This window comes from Oncorhynchus mykiss, chromosome 6 (assembly GCF_013265735.2).
Source record: "Oncorhynchus mykiss isolate Arlee chromosome 6, USDA_OmykA_1.1, whole genome shotgun sequence".
NCBI lineage: Eukaryota > Metazoa > Chordata > Actinopteri > Salmoniformes > Salmonidae > Oncorhynchus > Oncorhynchus mykiss.
The window spans coordinates 22,682,253-22,702,294 of NC_048570.1; the positions used below are offsets into that span (position 1 = coordinate 22,682,253).

At 42.2% G+C, this 20,042-nt stretch overlaps 2 protein-coding genes across 4 annotated transcripts in view; one reads left to right on the forward strand and one right to left on the reverse strand.

Moving 5' to 3' along the window:
- Window positions 1-332: 332 nt before the first annotated feature.
- Window positions 333-10,244, reverse strand: ptgesl (prostaglandin E synthase 2-like). Its single transcript, XM_021605681.2, has 7 exons — window positions 9,909-10,244; window positions 9,491-9,679; window positions 9,304-9,359; window positions 9,073-9,225; window positions 2,160-2,360; window positions 1,889-2,006; window positions 333-1,776 (listed from the first exon to the last, which is right to left on the reverse strand). The coding sequence occupies exons 1-7, from the start codon at window positions 10,194-10,196 to the stop codon at window positions 1,621-1,623; spliced, it is 1,161 nt and encodes a 386-aa protein (XP_021461356.2). The 5' UTR covers window positions 10,197-10,244; the 3' UTR covers window positions 333-1,620.
- Window positions 10,245-10,547: 303 nt separating this feature from the next.
- The window catches only part of LOC110525507 (ral guanine nucleotide dissociation stimulator), a 28,528-nt gene continuing 19,033 nt past the window's right edge, over window positions 10,548-20,042 (forward strand). Inside the window, exon 1 of one of the 3 annotated variants that reach the window (XM_021605679.2) lies at window positions 10,548-10,938. In XM_021605679.2, coding sequence (XP_021461354.2) covers window positions 10,918-10,938 — 21 coding nt within the window. In that variant the 5' untranslated portion in view covers window positions 10,548-10,917. Of the gene's footprint in view, window positions 10,939-16,592; window positions 16,886-18,789; window positions 18,938-20,042 lie in introns of those variants that run through there. The other 2 variants (XM_021605678.2, XM_021605676.2) reach the window with 2 other exon arrangements.

Consider the following 20,042-nt stretch of genomic DNA (forward strand, 5'->3'; position numbering starts at 1 on the left):
TTAAGGTTTTGAGAATGTGACTTCCTTTATCTTGTCTTTCTGTTCTTATTTGTTGATTTACTTTTAGAACCAGTAACGATCATGACATCCACTGTTCCAAGTCATATTGTCAGTGTTGTCGTAGATAATGGAAGGTAATCCACAAACATTTGTTCATAGACATGTAATTTGCTCATGTTTTTATAGTGTATATACATAACTATTTCTCAGTTGGTGCAGAACCAAATAATTCTATAGAGAATACTTGTGTAACTTGTAAAGTATGAAATGTTATAGCCATATCTTCCAAAATAGAACAATGTAGTGTTCCTGAATGAGAACATGATACATGATCAGTTTACTTATTTTTATTGAACATTTTTACATGTATGAACATCATTGGGGTGTTTTTAAATTGGTTAGGAGTTTCGGTACCACTTTGTCCAATGGATGCTGCCAAATTATAATAATCATTTCACTTCTTGCACCCTGCATAGTTGATAAGAATGATAATGTAATTAATCTGGCTATGACTGGAACCCTCAAGAACAACAATGAGGAAGAATTTGCATCAGTCAAGAAGTTAACAGATGAAAGAGAATCTTGAAACAGGATTACTGTGCAGTTTTTTAGGGGAATTCAAACCCTGAGGAAAATAATATACTGATTATCTGATGTAGCTAATTAAACTAAGTAATGTTAGCTCGTGCAATCATTTTAACCTTCAAGTATATTGGAAAATAGAATGGGGGCGAAAAAATTTAATCCAAAATGCTAAGACTGTGTGTAGGAGGTATTTGACAATGTTTACATAGATGCAATGTAAATTTAAAGCTGCTAATTTTATTTTACTTATGTTATATACACTGAGTATACCAAACATTAGGAACATCTAATGTCGTCTCCCCTTAAGCCCTCAAAATGGCCTCAATTCGCCGGGGCATGGACTCTACAAGGTGTCGAAAGAGTTCCACAGGGATGCTGGCCCATGTCGACCTCAGTTGTGTCGTGAACCATTCTTGATATACACAGGAAACTGTTGAGCGTGAAAAACCCAACAGTGTTGCAGTTCTTGACACAAACCGGTGCGCCTGGCACCTTCTACCATTCAAAGGCACTTAAATATTTTGTCTTGCCCATTCACCCTCTGAATGGCACACATACACAATCCATGCCTGAATTGTCCCAAGGCTTAAAAAATCTTTAACCTGTCTCCTCCCCACTGAAGTAGATTTATTAAGTGACAATAAGGTTCATAGCTTCCACCTGGTCAGACTCATGGAAAGAGCAGGTGTTCTTAATGTTTAGTATACTCAGTGCACATGTTACTGCAGCCTTGACACTGTGGGACACCAGGTAGACAGAATGCCACAGTAATCAAGGATCTACAACTAAACGGCTTGCTGCTGCAAGTTTATTCAAGCAAATTAACACGGTGCATTTTCACAGGAAATTAATCAAGAGGTTGGCCTTTTGCCTAATCCATATTAGCTAGAGAAGTCAATTTCTGTGAATTGCATCAGGAGGACAAGAGCCTTAGGACAAATGTATAGCATTTTTTTCACCCATCTCTCCTTAATGCAATCACTCTTCACATCTCCTGATTAAGTGAGGGCTGGAAGTGCTATTGAATCAGATCTCCTAGTGCTGGTCAATATTTAGAGCAGGTTCAGTTTGGCCCTTGTGGCTTTTTGTAGCTGTCTCCATTCGTCTGTACCAGCTCTTCACCTTGGTGTTCTCCATCATGTCATCCCAGGCCTCAAGACCCTCCATCACTCTCAGGATCCCATACACTGCCTGCAGAGAGAAGAGTCGTGGACATAATTAGCAAACACTTCCTGTTTACTACTTGTTTATAGAAGTTATAGAAGTCTAAGATAATACTTCACATGACATGTGGTGCTCTTACCAGGTCAGCCAGATTGGGCTGGTCTCCACCCATGAACTTCCTCTTCTTGCCAATGGCCACCACCCACTCATTGACTGCCTTGTACAGATCCTGTCTCACGTCATCCTGCAGGTTGTGTCTGCAGGATAGAGGGGTTTAATATAAAACAGAGCTCATCACCAAACATTGGCTGGTTATTCAGAAAAATCCACTTATTCAAGAACTATTTACAAAAACTGTATACATGTACAAAACCTTAGAACAGATCAACTTTTTTTATTGGGGCACCCACCTACTTTTCAGTCTTTTTGAGATGACAAACATGGCAGCTGCTCCAACATACTTTGCAAAGAATCCCTCATAAGTGCCAAACTTGCCCTCACGGACGATATAGTCAAAGGAGGCCAGGGCTTCTCCAGTGGTCCGGTAAACATTGGGCGAGATCAGGTGCACCAGCCAATCATCTGCCCACTTACGCCATTTGATCTCCTCCCTAAAGCAGTTTGAAGGGAAAGAGAATAAGCAAAAGGGACATTTAAGCCTAACTGATGCTTGACATGTATTATATTAGCATCCCCAATTACTACTCTTCCTGGGATCCAAACAGGAAACAAAACACAAGTAAAATACATAACACAATACAAAATACACTACATGACCATAAGTATGTGGACAGCTGCTCGTAAAATATCTCATTACAAAATCATGGGCATTAATATGGAGTTGGTCCCCCTTTGCTGCTATAACAGCCTCCACTCTTCTGGGATTTCCACTAGATGATAGAACATTACAGCAGGGACTTGCTTCCATTCAGCCACAAGGGCATTAGCGAGGTTGGGTACTGATGTTGGGCGATTAGGCCAGGCTCGCAGTCGACGTTCGATAGGGTTGAGTGCTCTGTGCAGGCCAGTCAAGTTCTTCCACACAGTTCTTGCCAAATCATTTCTGTATGGACTTCTTTGTGCATGGGGGCATTATGCTGAAACAGGAAAAAGGGCCTTCCCCAAACTGTTGCCACAAAGTTGGAAGCACAAAATCCCCTAGAATGTCATTGTATAATGTAGCATTAAGATTTCCCTTCACTGGAACAAAAGGGGCCTAACCTGAACCATGAAAAAACAACCCCAGACCATTATTCCTCATCCACCAAACTTTACAGTTGGCACCATGCATTGGGGCAGGTAGCATTCTCCTGGCATCCGCCAAACCCAGATTTGTCTGTTGGACATGCCAGATGGTGAAGAGTGATTCATCACTCCAGAGAACGCGTTTCCACTGCTCCCGAGTCCAATGGCGGCGAGCTTTACACTACTCCAGCCGACGCTTGGCATTGCATATGGTAATCTTAGGCTTGTGTGCGGCTGCTCGGCCATGGAAACCCATTTCATGAAGCTCCCGACGAACAGTTCTTGTGTTGACGTTGCTTCCAAAAGCAGTTTGCAACTCGGTAGTGAGTGTTGCAACCGAGGAGAGACAGTTTTTGTGTCAAGCGCGTCAGCACTTGACGGTCCCATTGTCTGAGTTTGTGTGGCCTACCACTTCGCAGCTGAACCGGTGTTGCTCCTAGATGTTTCCACTTCACAATAACAGCACTTACAATTGACCAAGGAAGCTCTATCTGGTTGGAAATTTGACAAACTGACTTGTTGGAGAGGTGGCATCCGATGACGGTGCCATATTGTTAGTCACTGAGCTCTTCAGTAAGGCCATTCTACTGACAATGTTTGTCTATGGTGATTGCATAGCTGTGTGCTCGATTTTATACATCTGTCAGCAACAGGTGTGGCTAAAATAGCCCAATCTACTAATTTGAAGGGATGTCCACATACTTTTGTATATACAAATGTCTGTCTTGACAGTCCCCTTCGCAACATAAGATCTTTTATCTGTTTTTTTTTAATCTGTTTTTATTGCTAGCTTAAGTTACCTGGGGTGGCAGAGACTCCCATGTAGTCATGGCTCTACGTAATACTGTGTTTCGCTGCCTCTGTTCTGGACCTGGGAACTGTGAAGAGACCTCTGGCTGCATGTCTTGTGTGGCACCGTTGAGTGTCTGAACTACATGCAGACAGTTCAGTACATTTAACCCATCAACACCTCGCACAAAGACCAATTGTGATGCAGTCAAATCTCTCAACTTTGAGCCCGGAGAGATTGACATGAATACATACCACTGACATTCTCCCTCTGTGTACATCTACAGTAAGTGCAATACACGCTGCTCTGTTCTGGACCCACTGCAATGTCCTTCTTTGCCGCACCACTGGGCAGTAGTCCAGCTGTGATAAAACTAGGGCCTGTGGGACCTGTCTGGTTGATTTAGATGTCAAGAAAGCAGAGCAATACCTTATCATGGACAGATTTCTTCCCATTTTAGCAACCATTGAGTCTACAGTATATGTTTTGACCATGCCAGCTTGCCATCTAGTGTTAGACCCAGAAGGTTAGTCTCTTCAACTTGCTGAATCAACACATTATTCAGCAATCGATCTAGATGAGGTTTAGGCTTGAGTGATTTGTCCCAAAAACGGTGCTTTTAGTTTTTTAAATATTTAGTACCAGTCAATTGCTAGTTACCAATTTTAAAACTGACTGGAGCTCTATGTTAAGGGTGTCATTTATTTGATTGTCGTAGCTGACTTGTACACGGTTGAGTCATCAGCATACATAGACACAGGCTTTATTCAAAGGTCAGTGGAAGGTCATTAGGAAAAATTTGGTACACCCCTCATCCGAATTCCATTAGACATCCATTAATACACTGAATAAAAATAAACACAATATGCAACCATTTCTAAGAGTTTACTGAGCTGCAGTTTACATCTCATTCAAATAGAGTTGATCAGGCTGCTGAATGTTGTCCCACTCCTTTCAATGGCTGTGTGAAGTTGCTGGATATTGGCGGGAACTGGAACACGATGTGGTACACATTGATCCAGAGCATCCCAAACATGCTCAATGAGTGATATGCAGGCCATGGAAGAAATGGGACATCTTCAGCCACCAGGAATTGTGTACAGATTCTTGCGACATGGGACAGTGCATTATCATGCTGAAACATGAGGTGTTGGAGGAGGATGAACGGCACGATAATGTGTGTCATTGTGCATTCAGATTGCCATTGATAAAATGCAATTGTGTTCATTGTCCGTAGCTTATGCCTGCCCTTACCATAACCCCACCATGGGGCGCTCTGTTCATAATGTTGACATCAGCAAACAGTCAGCCACACAACACCCCACACGCTGTCTGCCATCTGCCCGGTACAGTTGAAACCGGGATTCATCCGTGAAGAGCATTTGCCCACTGAAGTCAGTTACGATGCCGAACTGCAATCAGGTCAAAACCCTGGTGAGGACAATGAGCATGCAGAGGAGCTTCCCAGAGACTGTTTATGACAGTTTGTGCAGAAATTCTTCAGTTGTGCAAACCCGCCGTTTAATTAGCTGTCCGGGTGGCTGGTCTCAGACGATCCCGCAGGTAAAGAAGTCAGATGTGGAGGTCCTGGGCTGGTGTGGGTACAGGTGATCTGCGGCGGTGAGGCCGGTTAGACGTACTCCCAAATTCTCTAAAAAGACGTTGGAGGCGGCTTATGGTAGAGAAATTAACATTAAATTCTCTGGCAACATCTGTGGAGGATATTCCTGCAGTCAGCATGCCAATTGAGTGCTCCCTCAACTTGAAACATACAGTGCCTTGCGAAAGTATTCGGCCCCCTTGAACTTTGCGACCTTTTGCCACATTTCAGGCTTCAAACAAAGATATAAAACTGTATTTTTTTGTGAAGAATCAACAACAAGTGGGACACAATCATGAAGTGGAACGACATTTATTGGATATTTCAAACTTTAACAAATCAAAAGCTGAAAAATTGGGCGTGCAAAATTATTCAGCCCCTTTACTTTCAGTGCAGCAAACTCTCTCCAGAAGTTCAGTGAGGATCTCTGAATGATCCAATGTTGACCTAAATGACTGATGATAAATACAATCCACCTGTGTGTAATCAAGTCTCCGTATAAATGCACCTGCACTGTGATAGTCTCAGAGGTCCGTTAAAAGCGCAGAGAGCATCATGAAGAACAAGGAACACACCAGGCAGGTCCGAGATACTGTTGTGAAGAAGTTTAAAGCCGGATTTGGATACAAAAAGATTTCCCAAGCTTTAAACATCCCAAGGAGCACTGTGCAAGCGATAATATTGAAATGGAAGGAGTATCAGGTATCAGACCACTGCAAATCTACCAAGACCTGGCCGTCCCTCTAAACTTTCAGCTCATACAAGGAGAAGACTGATCAGAGATGCAAGCCAAGCATCATGGTTTGGGCCTGCTTTTCTTCAGCAGGGACAGGGAAGATGGTTAAAATTGATGGGAAGATGGATGGAGCCAAATACAGGACCATTCTGGAAGAAAACCTAGACAATGATCCAAAACATAAAGCAAAATCTACAATGGAATGGTTCAAAAATAAACATATCCAGGTGTTAGAATGGCCAAGTCAAAGTCCAGACCTGAATCCAATCGAGAATCTGTGGAAAGAACTGAAAACTGCTGTTCACAAATGCTCTCCATCCAACCTCACTGAGCTCGAGCTGTTTTGCAAGGAGGAATGGGAAAAAATGTCAGTCTCTCGATGTGCAAAACTGATAGACATACCCCAAGCGACTTACAGCTGTAATCGCAGCAAAAGGTGGCGCTACAAAGTATTAACTTAAGGGGGCTGAATAATTTTGCACGCCCAATTTTTCAGTTTTTGATTTGTTAAAAAAAGTTTGAAATATCGAATAAATGTCGTTCCACTTCATGATTGTGTCCCACTTGTTGTTGATTCTTCACAAAACAATACAGTTTTATATCTTTATGTTTGAAGCCTGAAATGTGGCAAAAGGTCGCAAAGTTCAAGGGGGCCGAATACTTTCGCAAGGCACTGTATGTAGCGTTGTGTGACAAAACTGCACATTTTAGTGACGTTTTATTGTCCCCACCGAAGCACCTGTGTAATGATCATGCTGTTTAATCAGCTTCTTGATATGCCACACCTGTGGTGTGGCAGGTAGATGGATTATCTTGGCAAAGGAGAAATGCTCACTAACAGGGATGTAAACAAATGTGCACACCATTTCTGAGAAATAAGCTTTTTGTGCGTATGGAACATTTCAGGCAGCTTATTTCAGCTCATGAAACATGGGACCAACACTTTATATCTTGCGTTTATATTTTTGTTCAGTGTAAATAGGTAACTCAGTCAATGATTAGGCAGAGAATGTAAATCCATAACACCTCAGTATTCTGCAATAGGTTATGATCAATGATATCAAAAGGTGCACTGAAATTTAACAAAACAGCTCCCACAATCTTTTTATTAATTTCTTTCAGCGAATCATCAGTCATTTGTCATTTGTCAGGGCATGTTATTAGGTGCCCTTCCCTATAAGCATGCTGAAAGTCTTAAATTGTTTTTCTGTAAAATAACATTGTATTTGGTTAAACATGGTATTTCCAAAAGTTTGCTAAGCACCGGTAACAGGCTGATTGGTCAGCTGTTTGAACCATTAAAGGGTGCTTTGCCATTCTTGGGCAGCGGAATGACCTTTGCCTCCCTCCAGGCCCGAGGGCACACACCGTCATCTAGACTTAAACGGAAGATGTAGCAAACAGGAGTCCCAATGTACTCTGCTACCAACTTCAGCAATTTACCATCCAGGTTGTCGGTACCAGGATGCTTTCCTTATTTATGGATAGCAACAACTTTGTTCACCTCTCCTACAGCAACAACTTTGTTCACCTCTCCTACACCAACAACTTTGTTCACCTCTCCTACACCAACAACTTTGTTCACCTCTCCTACAGCAACAACTTTGTTCACCTCTCCTACACCAACAACTTTGTTCACCTCTCCTACACCAACAACTTTGTTCACCTCTCCTACAGCAACAACTTTGTTCACCTCTCCTACAGCAACAACTTTGTTCACCTCTCCTACACCAACAACTTTGTTCACCTCTCCTACAGCAACAACTTTGTTCACCTCTCCTACAGCAACTACTTTATTCACCTCTGCTACTTTGTTCACCTCTGCTACTTTGTTCACCTCTCCTACACCAACAACTTTGTTCACCTCTCCTACACCAACAACTTTGTTCACCTCTCCTACAGCAACAACTTTGTTCACCTCTCCTACAGCAACTACTTTATTCACCTCTGCTACTTTGTTCACCTCTGCTACTTTGTTCACCTCTCCTACAGCAACTACTTTATTCACCTCTGCTACTTTGTTCACCTCTGCTACTTTGTTCACCTCTCCTACACCAACAACTTTGTTCACCTCTCCTACACCAACAACTTTGTTCACCTCTCCTACAGCAACAACTTTGTTCACCTCTCCTACAGCAACTACTTTATTCACCTCTGCTACTTTGTTCACCTCTGCTACTTTGTTCACCTCTCCTACAGCAACTACTTTATTCACCTCTGCTACTTTGTTCACCTCTGCTACTTTGTTCACCTCTGCTACTTTGTTCACCTCTGCTACTTTGTTCACCTCTGCTACTTTGTTCACCTCTGCTACTTTGTTCACCTCTGCTACAGCAACAACTTTGCAGAACTCAAAACGACACTGCTTGTCTCATTATTTGGTCCGTTATGCATGAACATGAAGACTCAGCGTTTGTTGTTTGCGTGTGATGCCTACATTTTCTAATCTGGTCAACAACAAAAAAGTTTAAGTGAATATATCAAAGGGTTTTGTTATGAACAAGCCATCTGCCTCAATGAAGGATGGAGCCAAGTTTGCTTTTTTTTACCCAAGAATTTAATTTAAGGTACTCCAGAGCTTTTACCTATCATCTTTGTTCCATGGTATATTTTCTCTTTTTTGTTTAGTTTAGTGATCTCAATTTACTGTACGTTTGCCAATCTGCGGAGTTGGAAGACTTATTTTCTATGCCTTATTCCTCTCAGCCATATAGTTTTTTAATGAATCTATCCATGGGGATTTGGTAGTGCTAACAGTCAGTTTCTTGATGGGTGCAGGCCTATCTGTAACTGGAAGAAGCAATATCATAATCTAAAAAGAGTAGTGATGTATGTACACCTTTAGAGAGATTTGGACAGACATACATGTATTTTCATGATTGACCCATGCACGGAATGGTTTTTGGTCATTATATGGTCAGCAGTAATTTGGCACCCAATGTGTTCACCTACTTTCTGGAATCTTTCTCGGGGTACATTGTCTGACCTTCAGCTTCATTCACCATCACCCAGTACTTGTTGTTGAACTCGATCACCTCTTTCCCCTTCTCATTGACAGCCTTCATCTCTGGGTAACAGCGCAGAATTTCTGAGATGGTTTTATCCCTGAGGGGGAGATAGAGAAATCAGACCACTTCATGTAAAGAAAACGCAAGAACACTTTTCGTAGAGGTAGTTACTTACTTGCTCATCAACCGTGTCTTCAAGGCACTGATTATTAATGAGGAGTCATTCAGTTGCTGATGAGTCAAGAGCACAGAAGGGGAGAGAGAGAGAGAGAACACCTGACAAGTTTTCCCATCATCCCATACACACCTGTACATTGTAACTATAATACCAAGTCATGCAGAGTGACTGTGTCCCCTCTTACCACATCATCATTCACCATCACAATTGGCACTTTTCTGTAAGTTGACCACTTGATTTCCTTCCTCATGACGGGGTTGACCTCCACAATCTCATATGGAAGCCCATGGTAGTCTAGGAAAGCTCGCACTTTACTGCAGAACGGGCAGGTCTTGTACTGATACAAGGTCAACTTCAGGCCACCAACAGAAGGCTGAGAAAGACAGGGACGTCAGTTAAAAGTACATTTAATTCATTAACGTTACATATACATTTACAACGCAAAATTTGGCACATTTGAGGATGTAACATTGCGCAAGCTACTTGACAAAAGTACACCACAGAGGTTGTTAGCTGACAAACATAAGATTACTGTGCTTCAAGTATATATGGCCAGTAACGAAAATATTTTTCACATTAATATTCTTGCCAAGTATTATTACCTTGACATCTTCTTCAGCAAGGTGATGTTGGACGGAGAGCTTTATTGTTTGATACAAGCCAAGCCCCCCTCCAAACAGGAACGCACACCCCAGGACCCTGCCACCGCGCAGAGGTGTGCTGAAAAGCAGTTTGGAACGGAATCCTGCACCACCTGTTCTGTAGGCCCTGCTCGATCCATGTAGCGGGACCCTTGGAATCAGGGAGGCAATATTCCCAGCACGACATGGTGGAGACTCCAAAATGTGCCAGCCGACCTTACTGAGAGTTCTCGCACAGGCGGCTGCCATCTTAATTTTACATAAATTCCCACAATTCTGTGCGTTGGGACTTGTTCTAGTACATCGTATCAACGCTGAATTTTCGCTCTAGGTAATGCGTTTTGGTGGGATGTTCAAGAGCGAACACTTTCTATACGCTTGAGCTAACTCATACTGTAAATTCCATTTTTTTCTTGGCTGGTTACGAGCTGGATTTGAAAGATTTAGTCTCACAGCTGTAAATAATCTTTGCTTAAAAGTTTATTTTGAGCATCACTCGACATAACGCATCACTGCTTGATGCGATGTACACCAACGTAAAATGATAGGATCATGCATTATATGACTAGTGTTTGTATTACTATTGGGGCTGGATTAAATTAACAATTCCAAAGAAAGAAATGGCATCATGAAATTGTTAAAATCAGACCAGTGCGCATTGCACGCCCCCCGTGGTTGCAGGGGGAGGTTTGAGAATGAAGATAGAGGATGACCTAGAAATTAAATGCTGAGCGATTGCAATGGATTGTGAAGTTTAGACTAATAGCTGAATAAACTATTACAGTATCGTACTACACATCAACTCAAGGTGGTGCTGAACTCACTGAGGACATTTCCACAAGGATACCAATCGCTGATTTGGTACACGAACTGTGGATAATCAAAATGCTGGATGTCGGTACAGAAGAAATGAGAATCTATTCTGAACGTGCACGAGAAGACGTTTGAAGAAGGTCATGAAATTGAGAGGATGATAATGCTGGAAAAACAGGTATACTACAGTCACCTGGGGTAACGTTCATTATGTGAGGTGCACTAGCTGTCACGGTGTTGTAGTGTTGCGTCGACACACATAATAAATAATACATCATATTATGATTTTGATCATGGTGGATTATTTTCATCTGAAACCTCACTGAATAAACCCCTAATCTGAATGCATGTGAATAGTAATTTGTCAGCATGCCCATGACCCCAAATATGTTTATGCATTTATTGGATGTGTGGATAATTCCCCCTATGGTCTACTATGCTGAAGGTGAAATATCATCATTTCATTGTCGGTGCATGAATAAATATCATTATCTCACATCCATCATTGCAACAGCATCTGTTAGTCAGTTTCCTTAGATATGGTCTGAATGTGATACACATAATCTCTCTCTCTCTCTCTCTGTCTCTCTCTCTCTCTCTCTCTCTCTCTCACACACACACACACACACACACACACACACAGATAGACAGGCAAACCCATGCACGTGTGCATACACAAACATGCATCCACATACAACACTTTCTGGAGTCTCTTTGCATTTCCAATGTCTTCATCATGTGTGTTTATCTGTCTGTGTGTTTCCAACAAAGGCCCCTGTGTAGATTGCCTTCACATTTAATGACATACACACATGAACACTTTTCTGATTAAAAGATAAAGGGCATGACGCTGAATATTTAAATCTCTGTTTGTTGTTTTTATAATAGGCTGTGCATTGATAAGAATTAACAATAAACACAATGATATTCTTGGCAAGGAAGTGAAGTTCTCTAGGAAATATCCTTTTTGGATCAGGCCCTCTGGCCTTCAGCGCCTGAGGGAGGGTGACCTCCCATTGTTAAACTCAGCTCTTGGGCTATAAAGAAAGCAAAGAAAGCCTCCCCAAAAAACAACAAACTCTCCAACAGCTTTTGAAATGGATTTGTTTGCTCTCTCTGGATTTTGATATATTATACATATGTGAGAGGAAATATCTGGGGTTACCATGGCAACATCACCTGTTGACCATGAGTTTTCAGGCAGGGAGAGGTTTTGCAGGATGTTGCTCTCTGCGTCACTCCTGGAACACAGGTCTTCCTTTGTACATAAACTTATCATGAACTGCCTCACAAAGTTGTTTTTTATGTGCACGTGTCTGTGTGCTTGTGTGTGTCTGTCTGTGTCTGGTGGGGGGGGGGGGGGGGGGTTGAATATTAAGAAACATGCCTAAAAAGGCATCAAATGATGGCTCTGTTCATTTTCGATCTCGGCCTTTCTCCTTCCCTGACTTCAAAACTGTAGACGACTGATCTTCTTCATGCATTTTCTCTTCATTGTTGTATGACTTTAAGCAGTTTTGATGTGGCATATGAGCTCATTTCTGATTCTGAATAGAAAAAAGCAGACCTCCTCTCTAATAGACTGGCCTCACTGCACACATATGGCTCCTTCTTCTTTATGGAATGTGACAGGAATCTGTGATTTTTTTTTTATCACATGCCTTAGGTTTCTGTGCACAATGCAGAAGAGGCTCCTTATAATCCTTCTATATCTTTTTCGCCCTGCCCTTTAATCATCAGAACGAGTTGTAATGTGAGTTAAATTATGATACAATGCCTTTGTGTGTAAACTTACTTTGCAAGCTGTCATTGTTCCAATAGTATAAAGGCTATGCCATTACTACTGTAGGAGCCATTTCAGCCTACTTACAGTGCATTCAGACCCCTTGACTTTTTCCACATTTTGTTACATTACAGTCTTATTCTAAAATTGATTAAATATATATATTTTTTCATCAATCTACACACAATGCCCCATAACGACAAAGCAAAAACTGTGGATGCACACTGGAGACCTGATGCGTGGGACCGGTACAGGTGACACCGGGCTGATGACACGCACCTCAGCACGCCCGCTCTGCAGCGCTCTCAACTGCTTCATGTGCCCCCCCCAAAAAAAATTCTTAGGGTTGCCTCTCGTGCTTGTTCCATTGAGCTATCTCCTATTATCGTCGCCGTTCCGCTTTCGCTGCCTCTATCTCCTCCTTAGGTCGGTGATGCTCCCCGGCCTGCGTCCAAGGTCCTGCTCCATCCAGGATCTCCTCCCAGGTCCAATCCCCCTGGCCACGCTGCTTGGTCCATTTTTGGTGGGAACATCTGTCACGTTTGTCGTATGAAGGAGACCAAGGCTCAGCGTGGTATGCATACCTTCTCTTTATTAAAAGTATGAACACTGAACAAACTAATAAAATAACAAACGAAACGTGAAGCTATACAATAGAGTGCTGACAGGCAACTACACATAGTTGTAAGGGTTTTCCTGTGGTGAAGTAGAGGCGGACCAAAACGCAGCGTGGTTATATTGATTCATGTTTAATAACAACAGATAAACATGAACACTACAAAACAATAAACGTGGAAAACCAAAAACAGCCCTATCTGGTGCAAAACACAGAGACAGGAACAATCACCCACAAACACACAGTGAAACCCAGGCTACCTAAGTATGATTCTCAATCAGAGACAACTAATGACACCTGCCTCTGATTGAGAACCATACTAGGCCGAAACATAGAAATACCCCAGAACATAGAAAAACAAACATAGACTGCCCACCCAACTCACGCCCTGACCATACTAAATAAATACAAAACAAAGGAAATAAAGGTCAGAACGTGACAATAGTCAAGATCCCAAACCAGAAAGTGGGAAAAACGCCTGCCTAAATATGATCCCCAATCAGAGACAACGATAAACAGCTGTCTCTGATTGGGAACCTTATCAGGCCAACATAGACATGCAAAACCCCTAGACATACAAAAACCCTTGACATACAATTGAGCCCAGGTGTATCCTGTTTCCATTGATCATCCTGGAGATGTTTCTACAACTTCATTGGAGTTCACCTGTGGTAAATTCTATTGATTAGACATTATTTGGCAAGGCACACACCTGTCTATATAAGGTCCCACAGTTGACAGACATTCTGCAGCATTGAAGGTCCCCAAGGACACAGTGGCATCCATCATTCTTAAATGGAAGAGGTTTGGAACCACCAAGACTCTTCCTAGAGCTGGCTGCCCGGCCAAACTGAGCAATCGGGGGAGAAGGGCCTTGGTCAGGGAGGTGACCAAGAACCCGATGTTCACTCTGACAGTGCTCCAGATTTCCTCTGTGGAGATGGGAGAACCTTCCAGAAGGACAACCATCTCAGGATTCTCTGGTCCGATGAAACCAAGATTGAACTCTTTGGCCTGAATGCTAAGCATCACATCTGGAGGGAACCTGGCACCATCCCTCCGGTGAGGCATGGTGGTGGCAGCATCATGCAGTGAGGATGTTTTTCAGTGGCAGGGAGACTAGTCAGGGAAAAATGAACATGGCAAAATACAGAGAGATCCTTGATGAAAACCTGCTCCAGAGCGCTCAGGACCTCAGACTGGGGCGAAGGTTCACCTTCCAACAGGACAATGACCCTAAGCACCAAGCCAAAACAACGCAGGAGTGGCTTTAGGACAAGTCTGTGAATGTCCTTGAGTGGCCCAGCCAGAGACCGAACTTGAACCCGATCAAACATCTCTGGAGAGGCCTGAAAATAGCTTTGCAGTTACACTCCCCCATCCAACCTGACAGAGCTTGATAGGATATTCAGAGAAGAATGGGAGAATATGAATACTTATGTAAATCTGATATTTCCGTTTAAATGTTTTATTTTATTTTTTAATTGTTTTGTCATTATGGGGTAATGTGTGTAGATTGATGAATGAGGGGGAAAAACAATTGAATCAATTTTAGAACAAGGCTGTAACATAACATTATTTGGAAAAGGTCAAGGGATCTGAATACTTTCCGAATGCACTTTATGTGGTTGTTGTGTGTTATGTTGTCCATAGTTTTTGTCTTTGTATATTCCATGTAATTTGTACACTAGATGACACTATATGTTGGGTCATTGGTCACATGTATATTGGCACACAGGTGACCAGGAAGTAGGGATGCACAGGTATGGCGAGCATATGCTGTTTTTATCTTTACTGATGAATGGGCAAAAGACCCAACAAAAGAGTGACATTTGGAAAGCAAATCCCATTGTATCCCACCAGTGCTAGAGTGGCTATCAAGAAGGTTGGCCAACTACAGTTTGGGTCCTGTTAGTAACTATCCCTTTTATCTAGTCTGGCTAACTAGTAGCCGACATGGAAGTTCCATAAAACTATTTGGATATCACCAAAGACATTTTGTGTTTACAACATGCTGACATTGGAGAGCAAAGACGATGTTATTAATAACGAATAGATGATGTCCGGTGGCATTGACTATTATACTTTTAAGCAGAACAAGACTCACCATGTTGTCTGCATGGTGGGGGTTCTGAGTGTGCTGTGCACCACCCTGTCCTGCCTTTGTCTACAGGAAGTGGACGTGTAGCCTATGCCACAACCAGCTTCCTGTCCTGGCTGTGGCAGTGAGGCAAGACTCGCATGCATGCAGCCATCGCATTGGCCACACGATTTAGCCCTATGAGGGGACATATTTGCCTTACAGTTTCCCTGACAACTACTATTCTACATTATGCAGGCAGTGTGGGACAGCCACTGCATCTGGAAACAGTTTGCAGTGTCTCAACCCTCGTTCTATTGAACATAGAGGACACATACTCGTTTCACTGCCCACTTATCTGTCTACCTATAGCCAATGTTAAATTGCACCCAATCTACGAATTAGGGTTTGATTTGGTTTAGATTAGATTACAAATTGGTCTCTTCTCACTTCTCTGAATGAGCATTGTACGCTAGTACTACATGAAGATGCTTTTGAAACTTACATTTCACAACAGCTACTGTGAATCACTCTTGTAAATTATGAAACAGGGTGTTTTAAATCAAAATGTACCAAGTCTATACATGCTTTTTTCATGGGAGAAACAACTTATTTGTCTAATCTTGTAAAAAGCGACTTTAGTCTTTAGCCATTTGAGCTAAAAGCTGTGTGACCTAAATGGAGTACCATGTCTGTGATTCATTTGAGTTCAGCTCTCTGTTTGAAGTCCTAGTGAGCTAATAGAGAGGGTAGCTGGGGCATTAACAGGAGCAGTACTTCATGCAGAAAGATGTGTGGACTGAGTGTGGACACATTGCACCTCTAATGTATCACTTTCAGCCAAACAAACACTTCTAATTTTGCCTTGACAGCAGCCGACATAGCAACATGGCTTTGCCCCAGAGCTATTTTCTCTTGTTTTACCTGGATGTGTTGTTTTTTCAGCACCTCTCTTTACACAACGCAGCCTTGCTTCCAGTGTTAACATTGACTACACTGCAGCACAGTCAGAGAGGAGAGGGAAATGAGCATACCTGCTGCATTTCACATTACTTTTTTTCTCTGCTGTCTGCATACTTCTGTAGGCTGTGGTCCGTGTGAAAAGGTGTGCGAACAACATTACAATGCTACTGAGGAAGGAAAATCAGCCACTAATGTTTGAATGTGCTGCTGAATGCTGAGGGGTTCTACCTACAGCAGGATGAAATAGAAGAAAGTGGCTTGGGCAGCTGCTGAGAACACAGACAGTCCCTTGTGAGAAACACTCTGTAGAGCTGAAAAGAGAGTGAGAGGGGGAGGGAGAGAGGGAGGGAAAGCGAGAGAGAGAGAAAGAGAGAGAGAGGGGCTAGAAGAAGCAGATGAGGGAGCGGAGGGGTTCCTTCCAGTCTGCAGTGGTGTTGTTTCTGTCAGCAGCAGCCCGAAGTTCCCGTTTGTTTGTGTGTGTATGTCATTGATGCAGAGTGAGAGTTAAAGCGAAAGGGAGAGTAGCGATCTGTTGCTGCAGGAGCCTCTACCCTCTGTGTTCTGTCTCTGGGAGTGAAATTATCAGCATGGAGACCAAGTCCCTCTCCAGCTTTCACAAAGCCCTGGCTCAGCCAGTCAAGATGTGTATGTTTGATTTCCCTGTAAACATACTGGATGATCTGGTAAGAAAGAGCTCATCTGTTGTAATTTGAGGCAGTCGCAGTCTCTTTGGCTGTTGTGTGTGTGTGTGTGTGTGTGTGTGTGTGTGTGTGTGTGTGTGTGTGTGTGTGTGTGTGTGTGTGAGAGAGAGAGAGGGTTGTGATTGAGAGAGAGAGGACTTGTTTGTATGCTACAGTATGCTACCACCGGAGTGGGGGGTTCAGCTGTTCAGTGTGTCTGGCACACATTCACAGTATAGTTAGGCAACCATTCCCCTGTGATGTCATTCACTTCTGCTTTTTTTCTCACACATGTTTGATCATGCCCACTGTTGAATGTGGATGTGTTTTTATTGCTTATTACATAGCTATAAATATGGTAATACTTGCTGATGGTTTAGTGTTGTTGTTATTCACTGAGTTTGGAAATAGACTATGTGATCTGGTCTCTAGTTCCTTCTGACTGTGACAGGTGCATCTCTGTGTGTTTCATTGTGACAGCTGTTTTGCTCTAACTGTACTCTTCTTACTCACACCCTCATACACTTAATGATAGAGGAACTTGTTTTTGTTGTACTAGGTCACTGTGGTAGCTTGCTGGTCTAGGATGTATTTACAATTACCTGTTGAACAAATTGGAAAACAGAATCATTGCACTGGGGGCATTTTAAAGAAAAATGTTGTCTTCCCTCTGGCAGTCTTAAAAATGTTTGGTGTAGTATTTCTAAATGAAAAAATGGGCACGAAAATGAGTCATTTCTTGTTGAATGACAACAAAGACTTTCCTGAAGGATCTCTACTGTTGACCAATCATCGACGAAGGGGTGTAGACTTCAGCTAACGACCTCGGCTTGCCTCAAGAATTGTTGTGTGCCTGAACAACCGGGGAAAAACGTACCAACGTCCAAAACAAACAAACATCACAAAAGTCATCATAATATATGCACAAACTCTTCCAACTGTTTCGGCTGTGAAGCATGCCGACACCCCAGACCATGTCAGAAAGACCATGCTTCCCCTGCTATTAGATAGGCTGTCTCCTCAAGGTATTACGGCCTAAGAGTGATTGCTTTTGGCATTGTAAAATGATTTTTAAATGCAAAGACCTATGAGCTAGGAGTGCCTCAGAATGGGCTAGCAGCTGCTTGGTTCGCAGGAGTTATTTCACTGTGTTTGAATGGAAGGTTTCTTCCGCCTCTCCGTCTGTCAGGGGGAAGTTCCTCTAAGAGCTATATCGATGTGACTTAGTGGACTTTTTTGTTCAGCTTGTTCAGCTTCTAGTTCACATAACGCCCCATAAAACTAGGCTCTGTAACCTTTATCAGAGATTCACCACAAAAACACCTGTAACTTATAGTTCGAATGATACGTACTCCACCATAAAGAAGCTGTACTTGTGTTGGTAGTGGCACTACTTTTGTTTTAACTGCTTATGCTGACCATTTTTGCTTTCGTTTTAGCTGAAATCTAACATGTCTACATTTGTCAATCCATTAGTTGATTTTCTGATACAAATATAGAATTGTCATAATCATATTTTGTTAGGCCTAATAGCTTTTGTATACATTTTGCCTCACAAATGAGTGAGTCACAACGTTAGTTGAATGGGAATACCCCTGGGAAATCCAGGGTAACATGATGCCAGTGATTTCATTTTCTGTTCAGAGAAGTAAAGTGCAAAGTTTGTTAAGGTTTGTGCAGTTGAACATAGGGACAGTGTATTCACTCTTACAAGCTATTAACAGGCTTTTTGGAATCCCTATTATTTTTGAGTAGAAGTTAATGTTTTATTGTTCTGTGCGTGTTGACCCAGCTGTTTAAGTAAACACCCAACTGGGGTGGGCCTGAAGTGGTCACCCAATCTGTGACTGGGGTGGGGAGCGAGGGGAGGGTGAACTCTGAGCCCTGCTCATCCCGGTCCGGTTTCATCTCCAGTGTTATCTCCTGGTTCTGAGGGAAGCAGTGATGTGGGCTCAGTGGACCTGTGGACTGCTGAGGAGTGGAGCCTTCTGTAGGACTCAGTCTATGTGCCAGGCTGCCTTCATTACTGTGAGACACAGAGAGGTAGACAGACAGGTAGGCATCAACTCTGATACACTTAATATTACGCCGGGAAATGTGAGTTTCTTTGATATCTGATATTTTTTTACTTAGCTTATTTTAGCATGTTATACATGCTTTTAGTGAGCTTGAGCATGTGTGTGTGTGCATCTGTGTGTGTTCCTCACATTTGACAGTGGCATATTATCCAATAGCTTGGTTTTGTTGACTCTATTCTACAGTGTCTTCAGGAAGTATTCACACCTTGACTTTTTCCACATTTTGTTGTGTTACAGCCTGCATTTAAAATTGATTAAATTGAGATTTTGTGTCACTGGACTACACACAATACCCCATAATTTCAAAGTGGAATTATGTTTCTAGGGATTTCACCATGAGGCCAATGGTGACTTTAAAACAGTTACAGAGTTTAATGGCTGTGATAGGAGAAAATTGAGGATGTGTCAACAACATAGTTACTCCACAATACTAACCTAACTGACAGAGTGAAAAGAAGAAAGAATGTACAGAATAAAACATATTCCAAAACATGCATTCTGTTTACAATAAGGCACTAAAGGATAACTACAAAAAAACTAACATTGTGTTCTGAATACAAAGAGTTATGTTTGGGGCAAATCCAAAACAACACATCACTGAGAACCACTCTTCATATTTTCAAGCATGGTGGTGGCTGCATCATGTTGTGGGTATGCTTGTCATCGACTACGAAACATTTTTAGGCTAAAAAGAAGCGAAATAGAGCTAAGCACAGGCAAAATCCTAGAGAGAAACCTGGTTTAGTCTGCTTTCCAACAGACACTGGGTGACATTCACCTTTCAGCAGGACAATAACCTAAAACACAAGGTGAAATACACTGGAGTTACTTACCAAGACGACATTGAATGTTCCTGAGTGGCCTAGTTACAGTTTTGATTTAAATCAGCTTGAAAATCTATTGCAAGACTTGAAAATGGATGTCTAGCAATGATAAGCAACCAACTTGACAGAGCTTGAATAATTTTTTGAAGAATAATGTGCAAATATTATACAATCCAGGTGTGCAAAGCTCTTAGAGACTTACCCAGAAAGACTCACAACTGTAATCACTGCCAAAGGGGATTCTAACGTGTATTGATT